Source organism: Chanodichthys erythropterus, chromosome 24, assembly GCF_024489055.1.
Source record: "Chanodichthys erythropterus isolate Z2021 chromosome 24, ASM2448905v1, whole genome shotgun sequence".
Taxonomy (NCBI): Eukaryota; Metazoa; Chordata; class Actinopteri; order Cypriniformes; family Xenocyprididae; genus Chanodichthys; species Chanodichthys erythropterus.
In genome coordinates, this window is record NC_090244.1 from 2915854 (window position 1) to 2939962 (window position 24109).

General features: G+C 37.5%; 1 protein-coding gene across 3 annotated transcripts in view; it reads right to left on the reverse strand.

Moving 5' to 3' along the window:
* The window catches only part of si:dkey-82f1.1 (DENN domain-containing protein 2A), a 43515-nt gene extending 24117 nt beyond the window's left edge, over nt 1–19398 (reverse strand). The window contains exons 1-2 of one of the 3 annotated variants that reach the window (XM_067378968.1): nt 1066–1161; nt 630–716 (exon numbers count right to left, since the gene is read on the reverse strand). In XM_067378968.1, the coding sequence (XP_067235069.1) occupies nt 630–715 (86 nt within the window). In that variant the 5' untranslated portion in view covers nt 716; nt 1066–1161. Of the gene's footprint in view, nt 1–629; nt 717–802; nt 952–1065; nt 1162–19139 lie in introns of those variants that run through there. The other 2 variants (XM_067378967.1, XM_067378966.1) reach the window with 2 other exon arrangements.
* Between the last annotated feature and the right edge of the window lie 4711 nt (nt 19399–24109).

Below are 24109 nucleotides of genomic sequence, written 5' to 3' on the forward strand. Positions count from 1 at the left end.
CACCTATAGAAAGACAAAGAAACACTTACAACACTTACAAAAGATCCCCCACCCCTTAAGTACACTGTACATCAGTGGACTTCAAAAGGGACCAACAGGTTGAAGGTCCAAACGTCAGTTTCAGTGCAGCTTCAAATGATCCCAGACGAGGAATAAGAGTCTTATCTACAGAAACAATTGGTCATTTTCTAAAAAAAATAAAAAATTATATACTTTTTAACCATAAACGCTTGTCTTGCACTGCTCTGCGATGTGCCACACATTACGTTATCATGCATGACCTTTCCAACGTGATGCATGGTGCATCGCAGAGCAGTGCAAGACGAGCGTTTATGGTTAAAAAGTATATACTTTTTTTTTTTTTTTTTTTAGAAAATGTCCAATGGTTTCATGTAGAGCTCTTTGAAGCCTTCAACCCGTTGAACCCCAGTGAAGTCCACTATATGGAGAAAAATCCTGGAATGTTTTCCTCAAAATTCTTTATTTCTGAAGAAAGAAAGACATGAACATCTTGGATGACATGAGGGTGAGTAAATTATCATGAAAATTTTAAATCTGAAGTCAACTAATCCTTTAAAACAACAACAGCAACAAATTAGCAGGAGATTAACGGACTTAGTTGTACATACCCGTTTGCTGATTGGTAGATGCAGTCCTCCGTGTTTGTACAGAGCAGCAGTGCTCTCCCGCCAGTCATGGTGCTAGCAGACGGCATCCTACACACACAAACAGACAGAAATAAGTATTTCTGGACAATGAACATGGACACGTACAGTACAATGGTAATACCATTGAAATATACCATTCTATGTGAATATGCCATTCTTTAAATACTGTAGTAAATATCCAAACAGCATGGTGTTACCATCTGATACCATCACTGTACCATGGTAAAGACACAGTACTTTTCACATTCCAAGTGGTTAAGAAATATTGGACATTCACAACAGTCATCCATTAATCAAAGACACAGGAGTGGAGGATGAATGACTCACAACCCAAACACAAAAGACTGTAGTCAGAGAGTTTACACCAGACTGTTACTATAGTTACAAAAAGACATACTGAAACAAACATCCCAATTTTGCTTCATTTAGGAAATCATCACTATTATTGTCGGTCAGTGATCTGAACAAATGGCTAACAGAGTAAGACCCCTTAAAATGACGTGTCCATGTTCAAAATATCGAGGAGACCAAACTTGACTCAACATGACCTACGACCTCTTACTTCCCTCTGCTCTGTGTTTTAAAGGAGCCAGTAATTATCAACCAGCCAATAAAGAACTTGCTAAGCAGTCGGGTCTGTTTTCGAGCGATCCGCACCAGCGCCACAGGTGTTATCACTTAACCAACACATTTGGGGAGGATTGTCAAGTGTGTACGTGTGTCTGTTCTTTTTGTTCTGCCAAACGGAAGTATGACAGTGTCCATGGGACACAAGCGGGGGTGCAACATAAACGAACCCCATCTGTTTTCACGTTCGGCGAGTGCCATTCCACATGTGCAACGATTAACCCACATTCCCAGCATTCTGCCACCACTGGAGCCGGCCGTAAAAACCTTCCTCTCCAGTGCAGATGACGTAAAGGTTACCAAACTGTGCTATTTCGAGACTACCACGTTGCTTTGTGTCGGCGATTAGGCCTCTGGTGCGTCGTTGGGCTCAATGTGTTGATGTATCTGGGCGAGTATTCCTTGGCATCATTGGTTGTTTTTCTGAGAGTCGGCCAAGAGCAATAATGAGAGCGTTGTTGTGCTGAGTTTCACACTTTGGTGTGGTGAGACCAAAGTATTATTTTGGTAAGCAATTAATGTAAATCATCCAAAACTTCTGGTAGTAAACTGCAGAAGAATGAAATAAAATAATTATTAAAAAATATATTAAAAACAAAAGAAATTATATAAAACAAAATAATTTAAATGAAATCGTATTAAATATTAATACATTTATTTATTAAATAATTCATCAAATACTCTGATTACTCTGACATATGATGAAATAATTTAATTAAATTGTAAATTAAAATGAATAATTCAAAAAAAAAAAAAAATGAAAAGATACAATTAAAAAATAAAATAAATTTATTTTATAACAAGTATATGTGTACAAATTTTAATATTGATAATTATAAAAAATTAAAATAATATAAAAACAAAAGAAATTATGTAAAACAAAATCATTTAAATGAAATCGTACATTTATTTATTAACTAATTAATCAAATTAATTAACAACTAATGTTATGGTACTCTGATAGAAGATTTTCCCACATTGGACAAAATAATTTAATTAAATTGTAAATTAAAATTAATAATTAAAAAATAATGATAATAAAATAAAATACAAAATAAATCAATAAAAAGATAAAATAAAAAATATAAAATAATAAAAAATAGAAAAGGATAAATAAAATAAAATAAATAAAAAGATAAAATAAAAAAAAATAATAATATTAATACATTTATTTATTAAATAATTAATACATTAATTAACAATGGTACTCTGATAGATACATCTGTAAAACAAAGTATTGACATGGTACAAGTATTAATTTCCCACATAGGACAAAATAATTTAATTAAATTGTAAATTAAAATTAATAATTAAAATAAAATGAACTAAAACAAATGGATGGATGGATGGATGGATGGATGGATGGATAGATGGATGGATGGATAGATTCTTTCTTTAGTTTGCTGTCTTTCTCTTACTCTTTCTATCTTCTCTCTCGCTCTAAGTCGACCTACAGCCCTAAATGATTTTCAGCTGTGTGTGTGTGTGTGTGTGTGTGTGTGTGGAGTCACATGTTTGTGGAGCAACATCAGTGTTCCTCTCTCTCTCTTTTTCTGAAAATGCAAAGAAGGGAGAGAGAGAAATGAAAAAGGAAAGAGCCAAAGTTTGAGATGCCGTGTACAGCCGAGCTGAAATGTAACAACGAGGTTCAAGTATAGGTGTAATATATATTTTGTAAATTTGTATAATATAACTTGTAAGTCGTTTAACACAAACAGTGGTGATGTCCTGCCACAAACAGTAAATCTGAGAGTAGTCCTGTTTATAACTTATAACTTTTCAGTGTCTTTGTCCTCTTCACTATTGTTAAATGTGACCCCTCGAGATAAGGCGACTCCTAACTGATGTGGAGAAAGTGAGCCATCTGCTCCAGCCAATAAAAAACTCTATGACCTGAGGGACCTTTACTTGTCCCGCCCCCTGACCCGATGGCCATCAGCTGATTGGATGACAGGACGGATCTGTGAGGAGACAGTAATGCTCAGCTTTATTGCTCTTTCATAGCTCAGGAGATTTAATGGAGCTTCCCGTAATGTTTCTCTGAAGTATCGGCTTTGTCTCAGATGCTTCTTCTACATTTCCTAAAATATTTGCAAATAAATGCATTTAATGCAACTTTATTCACATACATAAATTATACTTGCATAGGGTTATATATACTATACTGTAGAAAGCTATTGTGATATCACATGAGTGAAGGACCGTGAGGGTCGTTCTACGGCCATCAGAAGCCATCAGTAATGTTATGCAAGCGACTAACAGCCTCAAACAGAAGATCTTCATCATTCCTGAGACACAGAGAGCAGATACAGAGGGAAGAGTGGACACAATCCGTGCCTATTAAGTTAAAGAGTGCAGGAAAAGTTTTTTTCCGGCAGACCAGAAAAGCTTTTAGTTTGTGCGATAACGGCTGCAGAGTAAACATGTCAGTTACAGATGGTTTGTGTGCTTGTTTTGTTATACTTACGAACTTTTAAACCAACTAAGACCTTTATAAATACACAAATGATGTCCTGATTAAAATCTCAAAATGACAAAAAGTGCCTGTAATAGCTGTAAATAATGTGAAAAATAAATAAATCTAAATAAATAAATAAAATCCCTAAATAAATAAATAAAAAAACCAAATAAATATATAAAATCCTAAATAAATAAATAAACCCAAATAAATAAATAAAATCCTTAAATAAATATATAAAAACCCTTTTTATAATTTAAATTAAACTGTATTAAATAAATAATTTAAATTATTATTTTTATTATTATTATTACTACAAAAACCTGAAATAAAACTTTTATAAATACATAAATTACTCTCAAAATAAAATCTACAAATGCCAAAAAGTGTCTGTAACAGCTGTAAATAATGTGAAAAATAAATAAATCTAAACATATAAATTAAAAAAACAAATAAATAAATAAACCCAAATAAATAAAGAAATAACCCAAAATAAATAAATATATAAAACCAAATAAATAAATAAACCAAAAAATCCTAAATAAATAAACCCAAAATAAATATATAAAAAAACCTATATAATTTAAATTAAATCTTATTACATAAATAATTAAAATTATTAATATTATTATTATTATTACAAAAAACCTGAAAAAAACTTTTATAAATACATAAATTAATCTCAAAATAAAATCTCAAAATGCCAAAAAGTGTCCGTAACAGCTGTAAATGTGAACAATAAAACCAAAAATTAAAATTAAAACCAAAAAGTGTCTGTAAGAGCTGAAGTGTTTTACAGATAGCACAAAAACCCTTTTTGATAATTTTTTATTTTTTTTTTAAATCTGTCAGCATAGAAATTATGATGCATATAGTATATTCTGCAAAAAGGCAAACCTGTAAAATTTTTTAACTGCAAAAAGAAATGCATGTAATGTATTTTGCAAACACTATTTAGTTTAAATGAAGAACAACAGAAGCTAATGGGAGGTCGACACGAGCACAAGTTTTGTGTGTGGAGCAGCTATTTAACTTGGCAAATTTCCTCGGATTCAGCAAAAGAATGTAGATTTGTCACGTTTACTGTACATAACAGCGTTATATGAGTGGAACGACATGTAAAAATGTCAGCGTATCAGGCGATGTGAGGAGACCTAATGGAAATGGAAGGCCATCTGCGTTCAGCTATAAATCTTTTCATTTTTTCTCCGTCATTCTCTCTCACTCTCTAACCAAACCCCGCTGCAGAGCCGGGCCGTAGGAGGGTTTCATTAGGGACGTGCAGCAAGCATTCATGAACACACACATGCAAACAAAGGGTCAGATTCACAAAGAGCAGGTCAAATCCGCATGACATCAGCGGGAACGTTCCAGAATCTTGCATTACGGACCATGTTCATGTGCTTTAACGATACAAAACGCAGGTCTTAATGCTCAAATACAGAGTGAGCACTCAAAAATAGCACTTTTGTCATCATTTACTCATGTTGTTCCAAAATCCATACGATTTGCTTCCTTCAGAAGAACACAAAAGGAATGTTCAGCAGCAGTTTTTCATGCACCACAAGTGGATGGTGATTTATAAAGCTAAAAAAGACTAATAAATGTATTGCATATTCAGTCCACAGTGTAATTGCAAAAGATGCATGCTTTTGTGTCCCACAGAAGAAAAAGAACATGAATATGTGATGACAGAATTTTATCGTTTTATGTTTCGAATGTAGCGCGGTGATGAAATCTCTCCTAATGGAATGTTTTTCAGTCCGAGATGTGTCACGTATCTGCGCTGAACAAGTGACCGAGAGCTTTAACTCTGTTTCTCCTCCTCCTCACAGCTGGTTCTCATAAAGCCTTCACTCGGCTGTGGCCCTGAGGGCCCTCGAAACCATGACATCATGCTCTCTGCACTTCTCCAGAACAGAGAGATAGATGTGTGATTTCCACAGAGAGAGGGCCGCTTGGCCGTCACTGATATTGAGAGTCTGGAGCCAAATCGCAATCTCATTTACTCTTCGTTCTCCATCTTTCCTGTTTGTAGGTTTAGATTCTGCTGACGCGAACGGGAACACGCTCAGCAAATCCGGCAAATAACTCAGATACTTGCTAATTAAAGAATGTAAGGAGTGGAATCTGCAAACTTTTTCCACATTTTCCACACAGAAATATGAGGAGTGAATTTCAAAGACCCCAAGAAAAACGTTTTGTGGCTTTAAAAAAAAAAGTTCCACTTAAACTTCCTGTTTCAAAAGAAAATACATCAACACAGCAAAGAAACCATTTCCTGGGGTCTTTAAAGGGATAGTTCACCCAAAAATGAAAATTATCCCATGATTTACTCATCCACAAGCCATCTTAGGTGTATATGACTTTCTTTTTTCAGACGAACACAATAGAAATATTTAAAAATATCCTGGCTCTTTCAAGCTTTATAATAGTTGTGATTTTCAAGTCCAAAAAAGTGCATCCATCCATCATAAAAGTAATCCATACGGCTCCAGGGGGTTAATAAAAGCCTTTTGAAGTGAAGCGATGGGTTTTTTGTTAGAAAAATATCCATAATTAGAAATTTATAAACTAAAATAACTACACTCTAAATAATGCTGGGTTAAAAACAACCCAAGTTGGGTTGGGTTAAATGATTGCCCAAAATGCTGGGTAGTTTTATTTAACTCAATTATTGTTCAAAAATGACTATATGGCTGGCTTAAAATGAACCCAATGTTGGAAATTAAAAATAATACATAATTACTAGAGGCAATGATAATAATCAAAAGGTGAACATTTATTAATAAGCAATTTAATAAATGTTTATTGTTTAATTATTATTCAATAAACATATTAATTAATGTTAATTTATTAAACATATTAATAAATGTTAATTTCCAATATTGGGTTCATTTTAAGTAAGCAATATTGTAATTTTTGAACAATAGTTGAGTTAAATAAAACTACCCAGCAGGTTGGGCAAACATTTAACCCAATCACTGGGTTTGTCCATTTTCAACCCAACTTGGGTTGTTTTTAACCCAGCATTATTTAGAGTGTAGCTTCTGGCAGGCGGCCTAGAAAGTTGTCTTAAAGGTGCCGAAGAATATGTTTTCACTAGATGTAATATAAGTCTAAGGTGTCCCCTGAATGTGTCTGTGAAGTTTCAGCTCAAAATACCCCATAGATATATTTTAATTCATTTTTTTAACTGCCTCTCATTATAAATGCGCCGATTCAAGGTACGCGGCCCCTTTAAATCTCGTGCTCCACGTCCCAAGAGCTCGCGCTTGCCTTAAACAGCATAAACAAAGTTCACACAGCTAATATAACCCTCAAAATGGATCTTTACAAAGTGTTCGTCATGCAGCATGTCTAATCACATAGGTACAGTTTTTATTTGGATGTTTACATTTGATTCTGAATGAGTTTGATAGTGCTCCGTGGCTAACGGCTAATGCTACACTGTTGGAGAGATTTATAAAGAATGAAGTTATTTATGAATTATACAGACTGCAAGTGTTTAAAAATGAAAATAGTGACGGCTCTTGTTTCCGTGAATACAGTAAGAAACGATGCTAACTTTAACCACATTTAACAGTACATTAGCAACATGCTAACAAAACATTTAGAAAGACAATTTACAAATATCACTAAAAATATCATGATATCATGGATCATGTCAGTTATTATTAGCTGTGTACCACCCCTAACACTTCTGCATCAAAGCAGTGACTTTTGCTCAGGTAAATCACCACCATTTCCTCAATCTCTACAAATCTATTTCTATGTACTTCTCTTCCCAATCACACACACTACATACATTTACTGCTCTGCCATTGTTATCCTCTGTGGGAGAGGACGAGCTTTAGACAGGAACAATTCTAGGTCGGCCACAGAATGAGACAGGAAGTGGAGAGGATACGGCAAACAATTCATTTATGAGTGTTGGTGCCCCCCTATCAGTGCCTTCCAAATATAATCCCACTGTGAATTGTTGTGCATTTGAATCGCAGCTATGTTGTTGCGGTGTCTGGATTGTAAAACATTAACAATAACATTCACATAACTTATTGTTAATGATACTCTTCCGGGACATGGAGGATGATGATGGCTGTTTACATTTGATCAGGTCAAATGAGCACAGTGAATCCGTAGAAGTTGTAATTATGGTTTTCAGACAGAACCACATGACCAACCGCGCAACACTTTCGGCATAGGAGACCTCAAGGGAGAAAACGGCATGACAAACTCGTATTTTCTTGTTTACGCAAGCGTTAGCTAGGGGCGACATCATGGACAGTTAGTCACACAGGAAGGGAGATAACAGGATGTGGAATTACAAGACCCCGGTAATCTCTCATGTGTCTCCTCTGGGGTTTTAAAGGAGATCTTCACAATGTGCGCAGATTTGCCAAGATATTACAGTCTGCAATCAAATGTTAATCTAATTTAGGTGAGTTGGTTTAATCATGCTCCCCTAGGAAAGAAAAATCACAAATTAGATCTCTTTACTTTCTCAATTGTTTCTTCTGGACAGCAAAGTGCCAATGGAGATTTTTGCTTTTCTGTTTCTCCTAAGGAAATAAAAAGAAAGCAGTAATCTCACATGTGTCTCCTCTAGAGATTCAAGAGAGATCTCAATGTCTCAAAGTGTAGTCAGGTTTTCGGCAATCAAATGCCAGAGATCTTAATATGAACACATTATTCTTCTTAAACTCTCCCAAGACCAAAAGATTTGAGTAAAGGCCCGTATATTGTTGGGATCATGTTCAGAATGATTTTTTCCAGCTGTTGAACGATAAAACACTGACACTGACATCTGAATCCACGCATTTAAAATGGAAGACGACATTGCGAAGAAGTTAATCGCCAAGGTCCAGAAAAAGTCACCACTATTTGACAAGTCAAACCACCTTTTCAAGGATACTTTAAAGAAAATGGGTATATGGAAAACAATCGGTCAGACCCTCGGAATAAATGGTGAGAAGTATTACCGATGCGATCATTATGGCAGGCAAGCAAACCTCAGGTATCCAGCGCAAGTTTGGACAACATTGTCTTGCTTCCTTTAAAGTTGCAGTGAAAAAGACTAGATTTTAACGATCTAAGGGCATGGTCTGAAGCGCATGGCGCAGGTGCACCGAATCCACTTTTCCTAGTTTAATGATGAAAAAATGGCCAGGTGCATGGTCTAAAAGGGTTGTACCAAGTCTCATTACCGAGTCATGGGTGTGTTTTGGACGTAACATGCATTAAACCAATCAGAGTGTCATCTCCCATTCCCTTTAAAAGACAGGTGCGCTTGCACCATGGTGGATTGCTATTTACATGGCGGAATATAGACACCCTTAACCTGACGACTTGCCACGATTGGTCAAATAATTAGTCAATTTCATTAGTTATTACTGCAAATAATTGTGCACCTGCCTATAAGCGCATATTACTAATGCGACCTTTAAATAACAACAAAAAAATTAATAAATGCTGCATTGCATTGTTAGCGTGTTGCTATTTTGAGGCAACTGAAAATAACTGCGCCATTGACCAACAAAAACCTGGTCTAAAGTCAATGGCGCAGTTTTTTTCAGTTGCCTCAAAATAGCAACACGCTAACAATGCACCTGAACACCCCTCGTTCTCAGACCAGCACGCCTATGGGCGAACAGATGATCTGTTCATTTGCTATTTAAACAACATGGCGCTGGACGTGAAAATGATATCCGCGTCAGGCTGAAACTGGCAAAAAAAGCACTTGTGTCACGTCTGGTGTCGCATTGCACCGGGTTTATGATAGAGCCCTAGGTGTTGTTTTTATTCCACTATATTGACTTTGTCAGCTAAATTCGTTCTTGGTGTGAGCGGGCCTTTATACTATGTTTCAGTGTTAAAGTTGAAGATTCAAGTATCCAGAGAAAACCAGAGAAGGCAAAAATCAGACCAGGAGACATTAGCACAAATTATTGGTTCTCCATTCCATCTCAAATCTTTCTAGAAGGAAAAAAAACCCATTAAAGAGGTCAATAACTATACTTTAAATAAAGTCACAAATCATGGAGGGGCCCATATGATTTTGATCTGAAGAGGAAAACCAATCTATTCATTTCCTTGGATACCAAATGTAACTGAAGGTCATGAAAACTTTCAGACCTTCATTCTGGCGCTTTGGTTTACATTCACTCTGGAAATGTTGATTTTGAGAGTGAGCTGAGGGCAAAAAAAAAAAAAGAAGGGAAAAAGAGAAGAGAGGAGGAGAGAGAAACAAGAGGTTCAGTTGCTTGGTGGATCGTTGACTCCGGAAGAGGACTTTCCCAAGCTCTCGCCACGCAGGGCTCCGATGGGAATAGCGGAGGGAATTGTAGGAATCTGTCTGCGCTGAGGCGCATAGGGCCGGTGGGAATGGTCAGGCGGAACCACAGAAGCGTGAGGGAAAACAGGAAGTGTAACTGGAGAACTGGCTTTGAGTCAAGCCAAGAGCGGAGAAAAAGTTGCGGTATGCGAGCATAGGGGCCACCGTGAATTGCGCTGATCGAGTACCACCACCTACATCAAAGATTAGCATTGTGATTCCTATATGAGACTGAGACAACTGCACTCAGATCAGCCAGAAGTGGGACACTTCTACTGCTATGGATATCCATTTCAAGTGGATTCTGGGTAAAGATTCTAACCCTCCAAAAACCACGGCCATCAAAAATCATCTTATTCTTCATTCTGCATCCTCAGGATACTTCACAGCTCTGGGAGAGAAAGCCATTCCAATAAAATGCATTGTTTCAAAAGATGACCTCTCATCACCCTGTCTGTCCCTTGAAAATTTCCAAGTTTAAAGATACAAACAGGGACAAAAACAGAAGCTCAGCCACATGACTCCCAGAAAAGAATAGTCTTTGGAAATTCAGTGGTTTTCCCTTGTAATACAAGAACTCCAGAGGATCCAGAAACTGGGAAACTGCATGTTCCTCTGCAAACATAAGCTTTAATGCATCAGCGGGTGTTAAAGCACAGATATTTCCATGATTTTCAGTGTAGGATTGTGCCCTGGCATGGAAAACAGGCGTTAATATTCAAAAAGGACTTGTGCACATTTTATAGAATGTTATTTGAGAGCCAAGTTGGTTAGTTTTAGATCAGTTATCCAAACCACTTCTGCCAATTTTATCCCACAACTTTGCCTCCAGTTACAATTTGCTAATGTTCTGCTGCAACATTCCCAACACAAACTTCTTATCCTCTTCAAGGTCCTGAAATTAGACGTGCCTAGAAGGCTAACCTTTTCACGATTCACATTTGCTGCTACAACGTTTATGGCTATATGGGTTAGGGTTACTGCAGGACTTAAACAAGATGTTTTCCTTCAAAAAAGCGGGGTATTCTTCTGTAGTGAGAATCTGATACAGGATTAGTTATCAAGGTTGCACATGTACATACCAGACAGTATGTTTGAGCGCGATTGTAACAACTAAAGCATTGTGCGAAATCTCGGCCAGGTGTGTCTCCACCTGCACAGGAGGACAAACTGTGCAACTCGCATTACCTCAAACACCTCTGACAGCTTTGATGCTCAAGCAAATGAGTGAAGGAACAACATGAACTTGTCAGTCGTGTAAAACTAATGACTTAATGATACCCTTCCAATTTAAGAGTGAGCATTGCAGGTTTGGTGTGCCAAACAAATCGGATTGAGGTCTTACAAGTAATTACAAGTCATTAGTTACATACTTGTCCCTCAACAGAAGCATATCTCACCTGGTTTTTCTTTAGGACCCACATTTTACGTTAGACATCATGCTATCAATACAATACCTGATCAGTAAACCACATTTAAAGGGGATCTATAATGCCCCTTCTCACAAGATGTTATATAAGTCTCTGGTGTCCCCAGAGTGTGTCTTATCATTTATTATAGCTTGTCAAATTTGCTCCCATTTGGGTGTGAGCAAAAACACACCGTTTTGGTGTGTGTCCCTTTAAATGCAAATGAGCTGCTGCTCCCCGCCCCCTTTCCAGAAGAGGGCGGAGCTTCAACAACAACAAAGCGGGAGAATCTCACGCAGCCAAAATGAGGATTGTCAGTAACGGTGTTCAGCCTTACATTGTTCAAACTGGAGTCGACACTGACGGATGATTTTTTGTGTAAATCCAGCATTGAATTGACCCTCGTTTGTGAAGCAGTCCGGCGTAAAATTACGGCATGTCAACAAAACTCTACTACAACAACTCTTCCTCTTCTCTAAAGCAGCCCAACACGGCCACACCCCCTTTGTTGTGTGTTCTCGGGGGCGGGGTTTATGTAAATTTGGGGGATTTGTGATGTCACCAACCCGGGAAGAAGCTTGTTGTAGTCCCTACCAGCCGTTTGTTGTAGTGATTTCTCTAAAAGAAAATATCTCCCTTTGCATTGAACTTTGAGTGTCGTAACTTTGCAGATGTTGTTTATGCTCAAACAGCAACATTACACACTAACTAAAGTTAAAAAGTGAAATCATAATCATAGACCCCTTTAATAGTCTTGATTGTATTTTCTTGTACTTTGTAATTTGTTCACGGTTTTCTAGGACGAAGGCATGTTACATAACTTGACCATGCTGGCATCTGTCTAATTTGACTAGATTCTACCAAGTGATCAACAAGTTAGCACCAGGCTACTGTAGAGTCAACAACAGCAGATGTGGGAGAGCTTTCTCCTTCCTTTTAAAAGTTGATAAGCAAACAGGGTGCAAAGTTGAAAGTCTTGAGTGTTGCATGACAGTGCTTGACCAGTAAGAAATGCAGCGACAAGAAAAAACTTGACGCTTCCCTCCAAGAGTTCAATGAATTGGAGAACATTGACATGAGTCATGTGAAAAGGCCTTTAGGCTGCACATCTTAGATGGATTGCTGGTTCCAAAGCGCTGTAATTGGTTGCAGATTGGATGTGTGCAGGCAGCAAAAGAGCGAGAGAAGAAAAGAAGGCAGTATTAAAGTGTTTTAGAAGGTAAAGAGGTATTTCAAACAACCCACGCTAGGAGAGGAAGAAGAAACATCCCACGTTCCAGATGGGGAAGAATGGATTGTTTTACTCAGCCTCACCCACATTCCCCTTTTTATTTCCTTCTTGTGCCTTCCTTCCTGTCGTCTTCACTAACTCTGTGACACTTCCACGTCACGTCCCTCATCTTTGCAAAAATCACATGTCCTAATCTGTAGGCTGCCCTTGAAGAGGAGCGTTGCAGTTCATCCTATTTTCTCTATGAGGACTGCCAATTAATCTTTCTAATGATTGATTGATGAAATAAAGTCAGTTCCTCTTTTTACCACGGTGCAGAGATACAGGGTTGTGACTGTCTTTTGAACAATGTTAGGGTTAGTTCACCTAAAATTGAAACTCTGTCACTATTTACTCACCCTCATGTCATTCCAAACCCATTTCTTTCGGTGTTTACTAATGTTTACTAGGGTGTTGTATAAAAATGCTGCAAAAGCACAATGAAAGTAGTCCACTCAACTTGTGCACTATATTTCCAAGTCTTTTGAAGTCAGATCCTAACTTTCAGTGAGGAACAGACTGAAGTTTGCATATCTGTGTTGCATGATGTGTCACATCTGGTTTGATGTCATTGGGTGTTGCGTGTGACGTTTCACATGGCATTACGACAAGGTAAGTTTAAACGTGGAATTGAGCTGCAAGATTCTGGATAAATTGAGAATCATGATTTTTGTGTTTCAAATAGAGATCAAGATTCTCCCACTATTCTGAACAGATATCTAAATAATTACCAGAGATTCTGAAAAAAATATTAATTGTTGCAGTTTATTTAAAAATGTTTAATTAATTAGAATGAATATTTAAAGAAATGGTTTGAATGAATGATTCAATGACTCATTCATAAAGACTTGTTTCATTACTGGATGAAGCAGCGTTTTTGAATGAATCTGTTGAATGAATGATTCAATGACTCACTCATAAATACTTCACTTGTTTCATTACTGGATGAATCAGCGTTTTTGAATGAATCTTTTGAATGAATGATTCAATGACTCACTCATAAATACTTGACTTGTTTCATTACTGGATGAATCAGCGTTTTTGAATGAATCCTTTGAATGAATGATTCAATGACTCACTTATAAATACTTGACTTGTTTCATTACTGAATGAATCAGCGTTTTTGAATGAATCTCTTGAATGAATGATGCAATGACTCACTCATAAATACTTGACTTGTTTCATTACTGGATGAATCAGCATTTTTGAATGAATCTCTTGAATGAATGATTCAATGGCTCACTCATAAAAGGCTTGTTCGAGATGCATCAGCACTGCGCAGACCGATCAGCATATTATATCAAAGTACCACGAAAGTGATTCAAAAGCATAAGGAGTCATATGCTCTCCAAACAATCTCACGTTACTTTGATATTGTACGCAGATTTGTCTGTGCAGCACCGATGTATCTCGAACAAGCCTTTCACTTGATTCATTACTGGAATTATCAGCATTTTTTAACAAATCCCTTGTATTAATGATGCAATGACTCACTCATAAAGACTTCACTTGTTTCATGACTGAACGAATCAGCGTTTTTGAAAGAATCTTTTGAATGAATGATTCAATGTCTAATTTATAAATACTTGACTTGTTTCATTACTGAATGAATCAGCATTTTTGAACGAATCTCTTGAATGAATGATGCAATGACTCACTTATAAAAGGCTTGTTCAAGATTAATCGGCACTGCACAGATTGATCAACGTATGACATCAAAGTACCACGAAAGCGATTCAAAAGCATTAGGAGTCTTATGCTCTCACTGTATTTTGATATCATACGTCGATCGGTCTGTGCAGCACCGATGCATCTCGAACAAGCCTTTCACTTGTTTCATTATTGGATGAATCAGCATTTTTAACAAATCCCTTGAATTAATGATACAATGACTCACTCATTAATACTTGACTTGTTTCATTACTGAATGAATCAGCATTTTTGAACAAATCTCTTGAATGAATGATTCAATGACAAATACATTTTTAACAGTCACTTGATGCCACTCATAACAATGTAATGATACAATCATTATTTTAAGCTTCAAGTTACTTTCAAAAGGTGATTTACTCTATATTGATCACTTCCATAGACCTCAGTGTTTATATCCAAACTATAAACTTTATTTTAAACAATATTTAAATTATTAATCGTGCAGCTCTTATACGGAAGCACAAGTGAGATTTGAGAGCTCTGATGGATTACGACTTAAATTTTGGTCTATTCCACACACAAAGTTAGTGTATGATTTCAGAAGACTATATAGCATGCTACTTCTTTCATTTTAGAAGTTTGACAGACTGTGATATTCTTAAAAACTTGACATGAGGATGAGTAAACGATGGCACAATTGAACACTGAAGTTTCCTTTGCCCATTTCTCTATCTTCTTGAGTGCTACAAAAACCACTGAACCTTGACAGAGACAGCATTGGAGCGACAGCTTGCAGGCACAGCTCCTTAAGGAGTGGGGGCTGGAAACTCAAAGAGTTATAAAAGGAGGAGGGTGACAGAGGAGAAAGACGGGAAGGAGGAGAAGGGGTGGAGGTCAGCAATCACAGCATCTGTGGTCCGTTCCCTTCCACTTCAACACAAAGCCCCGGAGCTCACGGAATCCTGAGCAGCCAGAATTCCCTCACATGCACCGCAGGGCACATTCTACAGCTGTTGCCGTGGAGACAGCCAGTGGCGGCTCGGCAGAGCTCAGGTCAGAATGGCAGTAAGGAAAAGTTCCTAAATGTTGCACTGTAAACCTGTAGGGTTTCACTGACAGAAAAACATGAGGCATCTGGTCTGTCACAGGATGCATTTACATGTGTATGACGCTTCTGCAAACGCAGTACAATAGAGACAGATGTCTGTTACCACATGTCACAGGAAATCACACACAAAGACTGTCAGCGTGAAACTCACATACACATCAACATACACACAAAGTCAAGCATCAGACACAAGTTATTCCTAAAATCATGTGTCTTGTTGAGGAGAAGTGATCAGACTTACAACAACAAAACAGGTGAAGATACATACATTTAAAGAGGGACTCAAGCCATATCTACAGACCAGAAGATCACAGAGACTTGAAAGTGGACGCTTTTGACTTAGACCATTTATACAACACAGAACACACTACCAACCACATAGTAACACCCTAGCAACCCTCCAGAACACCCTAGCAACCATCTAGCAACACCCCTAACAACACGCTAGCAACCCCATAGAAACACCCCAGCAACCCTCCAGAACACCCTAGCAACCACTTAGAAACACCCCTAACAACACGCTAGCAACACCCCTAGCAACCCTCCAGAACACCCTAGCAACCATCTAGCAACACCCCTAACAATCATTCAGACCACCTAGCAACACGCTAGCAACATCTTAGCAATCACCTAGCAACATCTTAGCAATCACCTAGCAACATGCTAGCAACCCTCCAGAACATCCTAGCAACCACCTAGCAACATCCTACAGCAATCACCTACAACACCTAGCACGCCCTAGCATCCACCTAGCAACACGTTAGCAACCCCATAGCAACGCCCCTAGCAACCCCTCTAGAACACCCTAGCAACATCCTAGCAATCACCTAGCAACACACTAGCAATCACCTAGCAACAAGCTAGCAACCCTCCAGAACACCCTAGAAACCACATAGCAACACCCATAACAATCCTTCAGAACACCTAGTAACTAACTAGAAACATCCTATAGCAATCACATAAAACACCTAGCACGCACTACACCTAGCAACATGTCACCAGCCCCATAGCAACACCCCTGGCAACCCTCAAAACACCCTAGCAACCACATAGCAACATCCTAGCACCTAGAACACTAAGCACATCCAAGCATCCACTAGCAACCCTCCAGAACACCCTGGTGACCACCTAGCAACATCCTAGCAATCACCTAGAACACTTAGCACACCCTAGCATCCACCTAGCAACATGCTAGCAACACCCCTAGTAACCCTCCAGAACACCCTAGCTACCACCAAGCAACACTCTAACAATCATTCAGACAACCTAGCATCCAACTAAAAGCATCCTAACAATCACCTAGCACACCCCAAGATCAACCTAGCAACTCCATAGCAACACCCTTAGCAACCCTCCAGAACACCCTAGCAACCACCTAGCAACACCCCTAACAATCATTCAGACCGCCTAGTAACCAACTAGCAACATCCATGCAATCACCTAGAACACCTATAACACCTTAGCATCCACCTAGCAACATGCTAGCAACACCCTAGCAACCACCCAGAACAGCCTAGCAACCATATAGCAACAAGCTAAAAACTAAAAAAAAAAAACTTCTACAGGTAAGAACTACTAAAAATTCTAGTCCTGCGTTCATTTCCAAAGGTTCCCAATAAACAAACCAGATGTAAAAATGTCCTTCTGTTGGCTCACTCAATTTTGCTGTTTCTTCCTCAACTCATCCTTTGACCTCGTGACTATTTATTAGAGTCATTTAGAGGAGCCATTAGTCACAGACCAGAGACAAACAACTCACCCTATCAAACAGGCCTGCATTCAAGAAACTCTTCCCAGAAACCTTTGCTACACACACACACACACAGTTAATTAATTTTACATACATACTGTACTTTATTTTCATGAATGAGGCCCACATTTTTCTGTTTGGGCCCATTGATCACTGTCTTTGTACGTCTGCAGTCTGAAAACAACTGGAACAGAAGTTTGCTTTGATGTGTCATATTGGAAAGACCATGGGAATCTGGGTATTTCTTGTCCCTTGTTGTGAAAAACAAAAACATTTTAGTCCTAAATAGCAGTTGCAAATAAAAGCATGAGGATGAGTCAACAGGAACGGGATTATCCCACTCAGAATATGTTCTCTGCTAAGAAACACCAAAAAACTGTTTAAAAACAGTCCAACACTCTCGGTTCTTTCGGCATTGATGTAATTTATGAATTATGAAGTCATGCTTTGAGACGACACCAAAACTCTCACTCAGACTGTCATTAAAGGATTAGTTCAGTTCAGAATTAAAATTTCCAGATAATTTACTCACTTCCATGTCATCCAAGATGTTCATGTCTTTCTTTCTTCAGAAATGAAGGTTTTTGAGGAAAACATTCCAGGATTTTTCTCCATATAGTGGACTTCACTGGGGTTCAACGGGTTGAAGGTCCAAATGTCAGTTTCAGTGCAGCTTCAAAGAGCTCTACAGATGAGGAAAAATCTTTTATAGAGGAACAATTGGTCATTTTATAAAAAAAAAAAAAAAATATATATATATATACTTTTTAACCACAAATGCTCGTCTTGCACTGCTCTGTGATGCGCCACGCATTACGTAATCATGTTGGAAAACGTTCTTTACAAAATAAGGTAAAACAGTGATGTCAGATGATTTTGAAGTTGGAGGAGTTTTTTGCTGTACTTCCATCTACGTCATGCATGACCTTTCCAACATGATTACGTAATGCGTGGCACATCACAGAGCAGTGCAAGATGAGCATTTGTGGTTAAAAAGTATATACATATTTTTTTTTATAAAATGACCAATTGTTCCTCTATATAAGATTTTTCCTCATATGTAGAGCTCTTTGAAGCTGCACTGAAACTGACGTTTGGACCTTCAACCCGTTGAACCCCAGTGAAGTCCACTATATGGAGAAAAATCCTAGAATGTTTTCCTCAAAAACCTTCATTTCTGAAGAAAGAAAGACATGAACATCTTGGATGACATGGGGGTGAGTAAATTATCAAGAAATTGTAATTCTGGAATGAACTAATCCTTTCAGCTGTCAAGCATATTTGTATTTTTCATATACAGCTTGGCCGAAATGCTTTTGTTTATATCCCTCTCTCCTCTCAGCTGTTCAGAGAAGTAGAGCTATTGTTCTCTTGGCCAAAATCACTTGCAGCACTTATTCAATTACGCTCTGTCTATCTATTCATGCTCTCGCTTCTTAGCCAGGAATGCACCAATTAACATACATTTCCCATTAACTTTGAACTTTCAGCCTCTGAACAACAAACTACCTTCACTTCACAAACAATCCAGCTTGTTCTAGTTGTACTACTTTAAACTTCACACATTAAAACAACACAAGCACATCACACACACATACATAAGATCAGTAAGCTGTTTAAATGAGGGCATAACTTAGGCTTTTATATATATATTAGTACAACTAATTATAATGACTACCTATAACTTTTTTTTTTTGTAATTTTATATATTTTATTTATCTTTTTATTTTTAGAAACATTATTTACCTGTATTATTTACTATGGAGGGATGTAATTTTGGTTTGTTCAGAGGCAATTTTGTCCTCAAAGTATAGCTAAGTAAACACACACACACACACACACACACACACACACACACATACCTTGCTCTGTTGCTTGCGCCCTGCAGTAGTGCAGTAGTCTCTCATTTTGTGAAATCTGACCCCAGGAAAGACGGCATCCACTCTCATGATCTGAGCAGCTATTCCCTTCTTCTCCTCTCTTTTCCCTCTCAAGCACACACTTCAGCTGATTAAATCCTCTTTTTTCCCCAGCCGGTCCCCGTGTGTCCTGCAAACAGCCTGTGAGCAGAAGTAAAGCAGCACGGTCGCTCTTACAGACTCAAACTCCAGCTGCAGGCAACTTTATCTCTCTCCAGTGTTTCTGCCTTCCTTCTCTCTCTCATTCTCTTTTCCCACCCCTCCCTCCTATAGCCAGGACCCCCCTCCCTCCCCTCCTCTTTCCCATCGGAGTCTCTCTCCTCCTCCAAACCCCCCACTGCTGAACTAATCTGCAGCTGGGCGAGTGATTGGATGCCTGGTTACCGTGGAGACGAAGTGTCCTGCTTTTAAAAGTCGACTGGAGCACAAAAAAAATTTGATCCATCCACATTAACAGCAGACATTCTTAAAAATGTATCTGCAGTACATGAGATCTCTCAACTGTTTCTCCCATAACGGAAATGAGATGAAATAGAAATCAAATGGAAACTTTTGCTTAAGTCTATTCTGTTTTTCCTTAGAAAACACCCAGTAATCTCACACGTCTCCTTTAGAGTTAAGGATATATTTCTTTGACACATGTAATGTTTTAAACACCACAACATATTTGCAGTAAAATTAACTTTGAAGAAGATCTACATTTATTATTTTCATTCATGGAGATAACATTTTATACTTTAAGCTGAAAGTATACTTAACTTTTTACACATTTGCGAGGGTCAGCGTACAGTGCACGTGACGTGAATTTCGTCATCAAAAGACTATGTGCATACTGTGCGAACACTGCTGGATTTTTGTAACCGTGCGTACTTGTACATGCGCATTTAAAAACATCTTTTGTTGCAGTAATTAGTTCCTCCACAAGGTGGCAACCGTGCCCTGGGGGCGTCGATTCACAAGGTAGTACTGCATAAACAGAACAGAGCGGAACACATGCAAGCTACAGCGACAATGGAGGCCTAAATATACAAGAGATTGTGCGAAGAGGTTAGAAAGTACCATCATTTGTACAACTCTAGCATGAAATAAACAAATACATTGCGCATGCGTCAAACGTCTGTGTATGCATACGAGTCAAGTGAAGTATACTTTCCAAGGCTGTGCGTTCGACTGTGCGCATATACTAGCATACGTGTAAAAAAACAAAGTATACCCAGGGCTTTAGTGGAGGATTTCTGCCACCTGGTGGAAAACAAACACTTTTAAAAGGTTAGTTCACCCAAAAATGAAAATTCTGTCATTAATTATTCACCCTCATGTCGATCCACACCGTAAGACCATCATTCATCTTCAGGACAGAAATTAAGATATTTTTGATAAAATCCGAGATCTTTCTGTCCCTCCACAGACAACAATTTAACCGACACTTTCAAGGTCCAGAAAGCTACTAAAGATATATTTAAAACTACAGTGGTTCAACCTTAATGTTATGAAGTGACGAGAATACTTTTTGTGCGCCAAAAAAAACTAAATATTCAACAATATCTAGTGATGGGCGATTTCAAAACACTGCTTCATGAAGCTTTACGAATCATTTGTTTCGGATCAGTGGTTCGGAGCATGTATCAAACTGCCAAAGTCACGCCCCCCAGTGGTGAACCATTGAAATTTCGTAACACTTATGACATAACGAAGCCTCATTTACTGAAATCACGTGACTTTGGTGAGTTTGATACACGCTCCGAACCACTGAATTCGAAACAAAAATTCATAAAGCTTCGAATGTATCGTTGAATAAAGTCATTATTTAGTTTTTTTGGCAGACAAAAAGTATTCTTGTCGCTTCATAACATTAAGGTTGAACCACTGTAGTCACATGAACTGTTTTAAATACTTCTTTAGTAGCTTTCTGGGCATCTGAAAGTGTTAATTATCTTGCTGGCAATGGAGGCCTCACTGAGCCATTGGATTTCATCAAAAATATATTAATTTGTGTTTTGAAAATGAACAAAGGTCTTACAGATGTGGAACAACACAGAATTTTTCATTTTTGGGTAAACTAACCCTTTAACATGAAAATGACATGAAATTACCACTATAATCGGTAGATGGCAGCAGAGGACCACTCAATAGCTCATTTAACATTTCCACTCCCTTTTATAGTTCTTTTCATGGGTTTTGCTTTTGATTTATTATAAAATAAATATTACAACAAATTTGAGCAATTTTATTGCACTGACATATAGCAAGAGTAGGAAAAGTCACAAAGTCAAATGCCATTTAGGTGAAAGGAAATAAATAAATAAGCCCAGATTTTACAGTGGCATATTATATAAACTGCATTTATGACAAAGAACTACACAGATGCAGATATCATAACAATCTGACAATAAATGCACACATGTCCTTTGCTTATGAAGAACACACTGAATAACGGAGACTAAAATACAGGGATGAGCCAAAACTAGTGATGCCCCTGATGTGAGTGTTATTGCTTTACAATATCTTTGACTCAACTGGTGATTAGAAATCGAATGCAAAATGACTATGTTTTGGGTGTCGAGATTGTTTTTGGGGTCACGAATTCTGCTCAGAAATGACTTTTTCTCAGCTATGTTTATTGACATTATCTCAGATGGAGAAATTAAAATAGACACAAATGAGTCCATACATACAATAGACTTAAAGAAAGCATAGACATATGCTTAGGCATAGGCCTAAGTTTGTGGTCAGTAAGATTTTTGTTTATAAAGAAATTAATACTTATATTCAGCAAGGATGCATTAAATTGATCAAAAGTGTCAGTAAAGATATTTATAATGTTATAAAAGTGTCTATTTCAAATAAATGCTGTTCTTTTAAACTTTTATCAAAGACTCCAGAAGCAAAAGTATCATGGTTATCATTAAAATATGAAGCAGCACAACTGTTTTCAACATTGATAATGATTTTGAGCATCAAATCCTCATATTAGAATGATTTCTGAAGGATCATGTGACACTGAAGACTGGAGTAATGATGCTGAAAATTCAGGAATAAATTACATTTAAACATATAATCACATAGAAAACAGCTACTTTAAATTCTAATAATATTTCACATATTTTTACAGTACTTTTTGATCAAATAAATGCAGCCTTGGTGAGCAAACTGATTCAGATAAATATCAAGTAAGTTTTATAAAATTTTTATAAAGTTTTATATTACATTGGCATGTTTCTACGTCACATAACTTGGTTTCAAGTTGAGGCCCCTGGAGCGATGCGCTTTTCCTGCCCGCAGTGGGACGGTTTTAACGTGAGACTGAGGGTCTCTGAGGATCTGATGTGAAGGACAGTCTTGGCTCGACTTCAAGAGAGGAGGAGGAGATAGACTCCAGAGATCGAGTTACGCACAGATTTAACTGGAGAGTTTGCGGACTTAATGTAATCAGAGTCTTTTGTTGCTGTTGTAAAGCTTTTGTGCTGGATTAACTCTGGCTGCAAAGCTGAATTCAAAGCAAATCTTGAAGCAAAGTGACTTTGCAAAAGTCATTTAATTCACTAAAGTGTTAACAGAAAGCAGTAACTGAAGAATCTCAGAGTTTTGCAACATCTGAATGAGAAATGTGTATTTAAATATGACCTTCCTAAATAAAGAAACATCATCATCAACAGCATGTCAAGGTACAACAGAGAAGCAGAAACCTAAGGATTTTCAGGTCTGTGTTTTACCTGCTTTATAATGTGTTTCTATGATGTAAGAGAGAGGAAGAGGAGGATAAGGAGGAGGAAGAGTGGTTGACTTCTTCCCACAGCACAGTCATAATGTCAAAACACAGTCATCACAGCGACCCCTACAGCACAATGAAGGGAAACACAGAGAGTGTTTGGATTGAGTGCTTGTTTTTTTTTTTAAATGTTCATATAAAAAATAACAATTGACTGACTGATCTTCGAGTTAATCGAGTCAACTGAATGAGAATCTTTGACTAGAATAACTTACTGAAACATTATACTATGACATGGATAGAAAATATTCATAGACAAACCGGTAAACTTTACATTTAATAATTTTAAAAGGGGTTTCGCTTATCCAGTTCAGCTTGGAGTGAGAATTATGAATTGATTCATAAGCTTGCGATTCGATTCCGATCTCGATTCAATATAGATTCATTTAAATAAATATCAGGTACATGTTAATTTTTCTCAAGGACAAAAAATCTCTCTCAAGTAGCCTAATGCTGTAAACTGTACCAGTTGGTGCATTACAATTAATATAAGGCGGGTTTTATAATAATAACGTTATTTTTTTTAATGATATAAGAGTAAAAATAGAATGAATATGTAAAATAGTGCATATATTTAGCAAAATGCTCATCTATAGAGTTAATTTTTTTAGCTAACTATGCTATGGTCATTGAATGGCTTCCCTGAGGTAAATGTAACAGTATGTTACATATGCGTCTTTCCGATTATCTGAGACTTGATATATTTTTTCCAACATACCTTTTGATGTTCATTCATGTTTATTTCGTGCTATAACTAGTAAAGAGGAAGAGATGATTGATTGAAGTGTCAGTTGAACTGAGGCACATTAAAGGGTTAGTTCACCCAAAAAGGAAAATTCTGACATTTATTACTCACCTCACACCCGTAAGACCTTCGTTCATCTTCAGAACACAAATTAAGATATTTTCGTTGAAATCCGAGGCCTGCATAGCCAACAATGACATTTCCTCTCTCAAGATCCATTGATGTACTAAAAACATATTTAAATCAGTTCATGTGAGTACAGTGGTTCAATATTAATATTATAAAACGACGAGAATATTTTATAGTGATGGCCGATTTCAAAACACTGCTTCATGAAGATACGGAGCGTTTTGTGTCGAATCAGCGGTTCGAAGCGCCAAAGTCACGTGATTTCAGCAG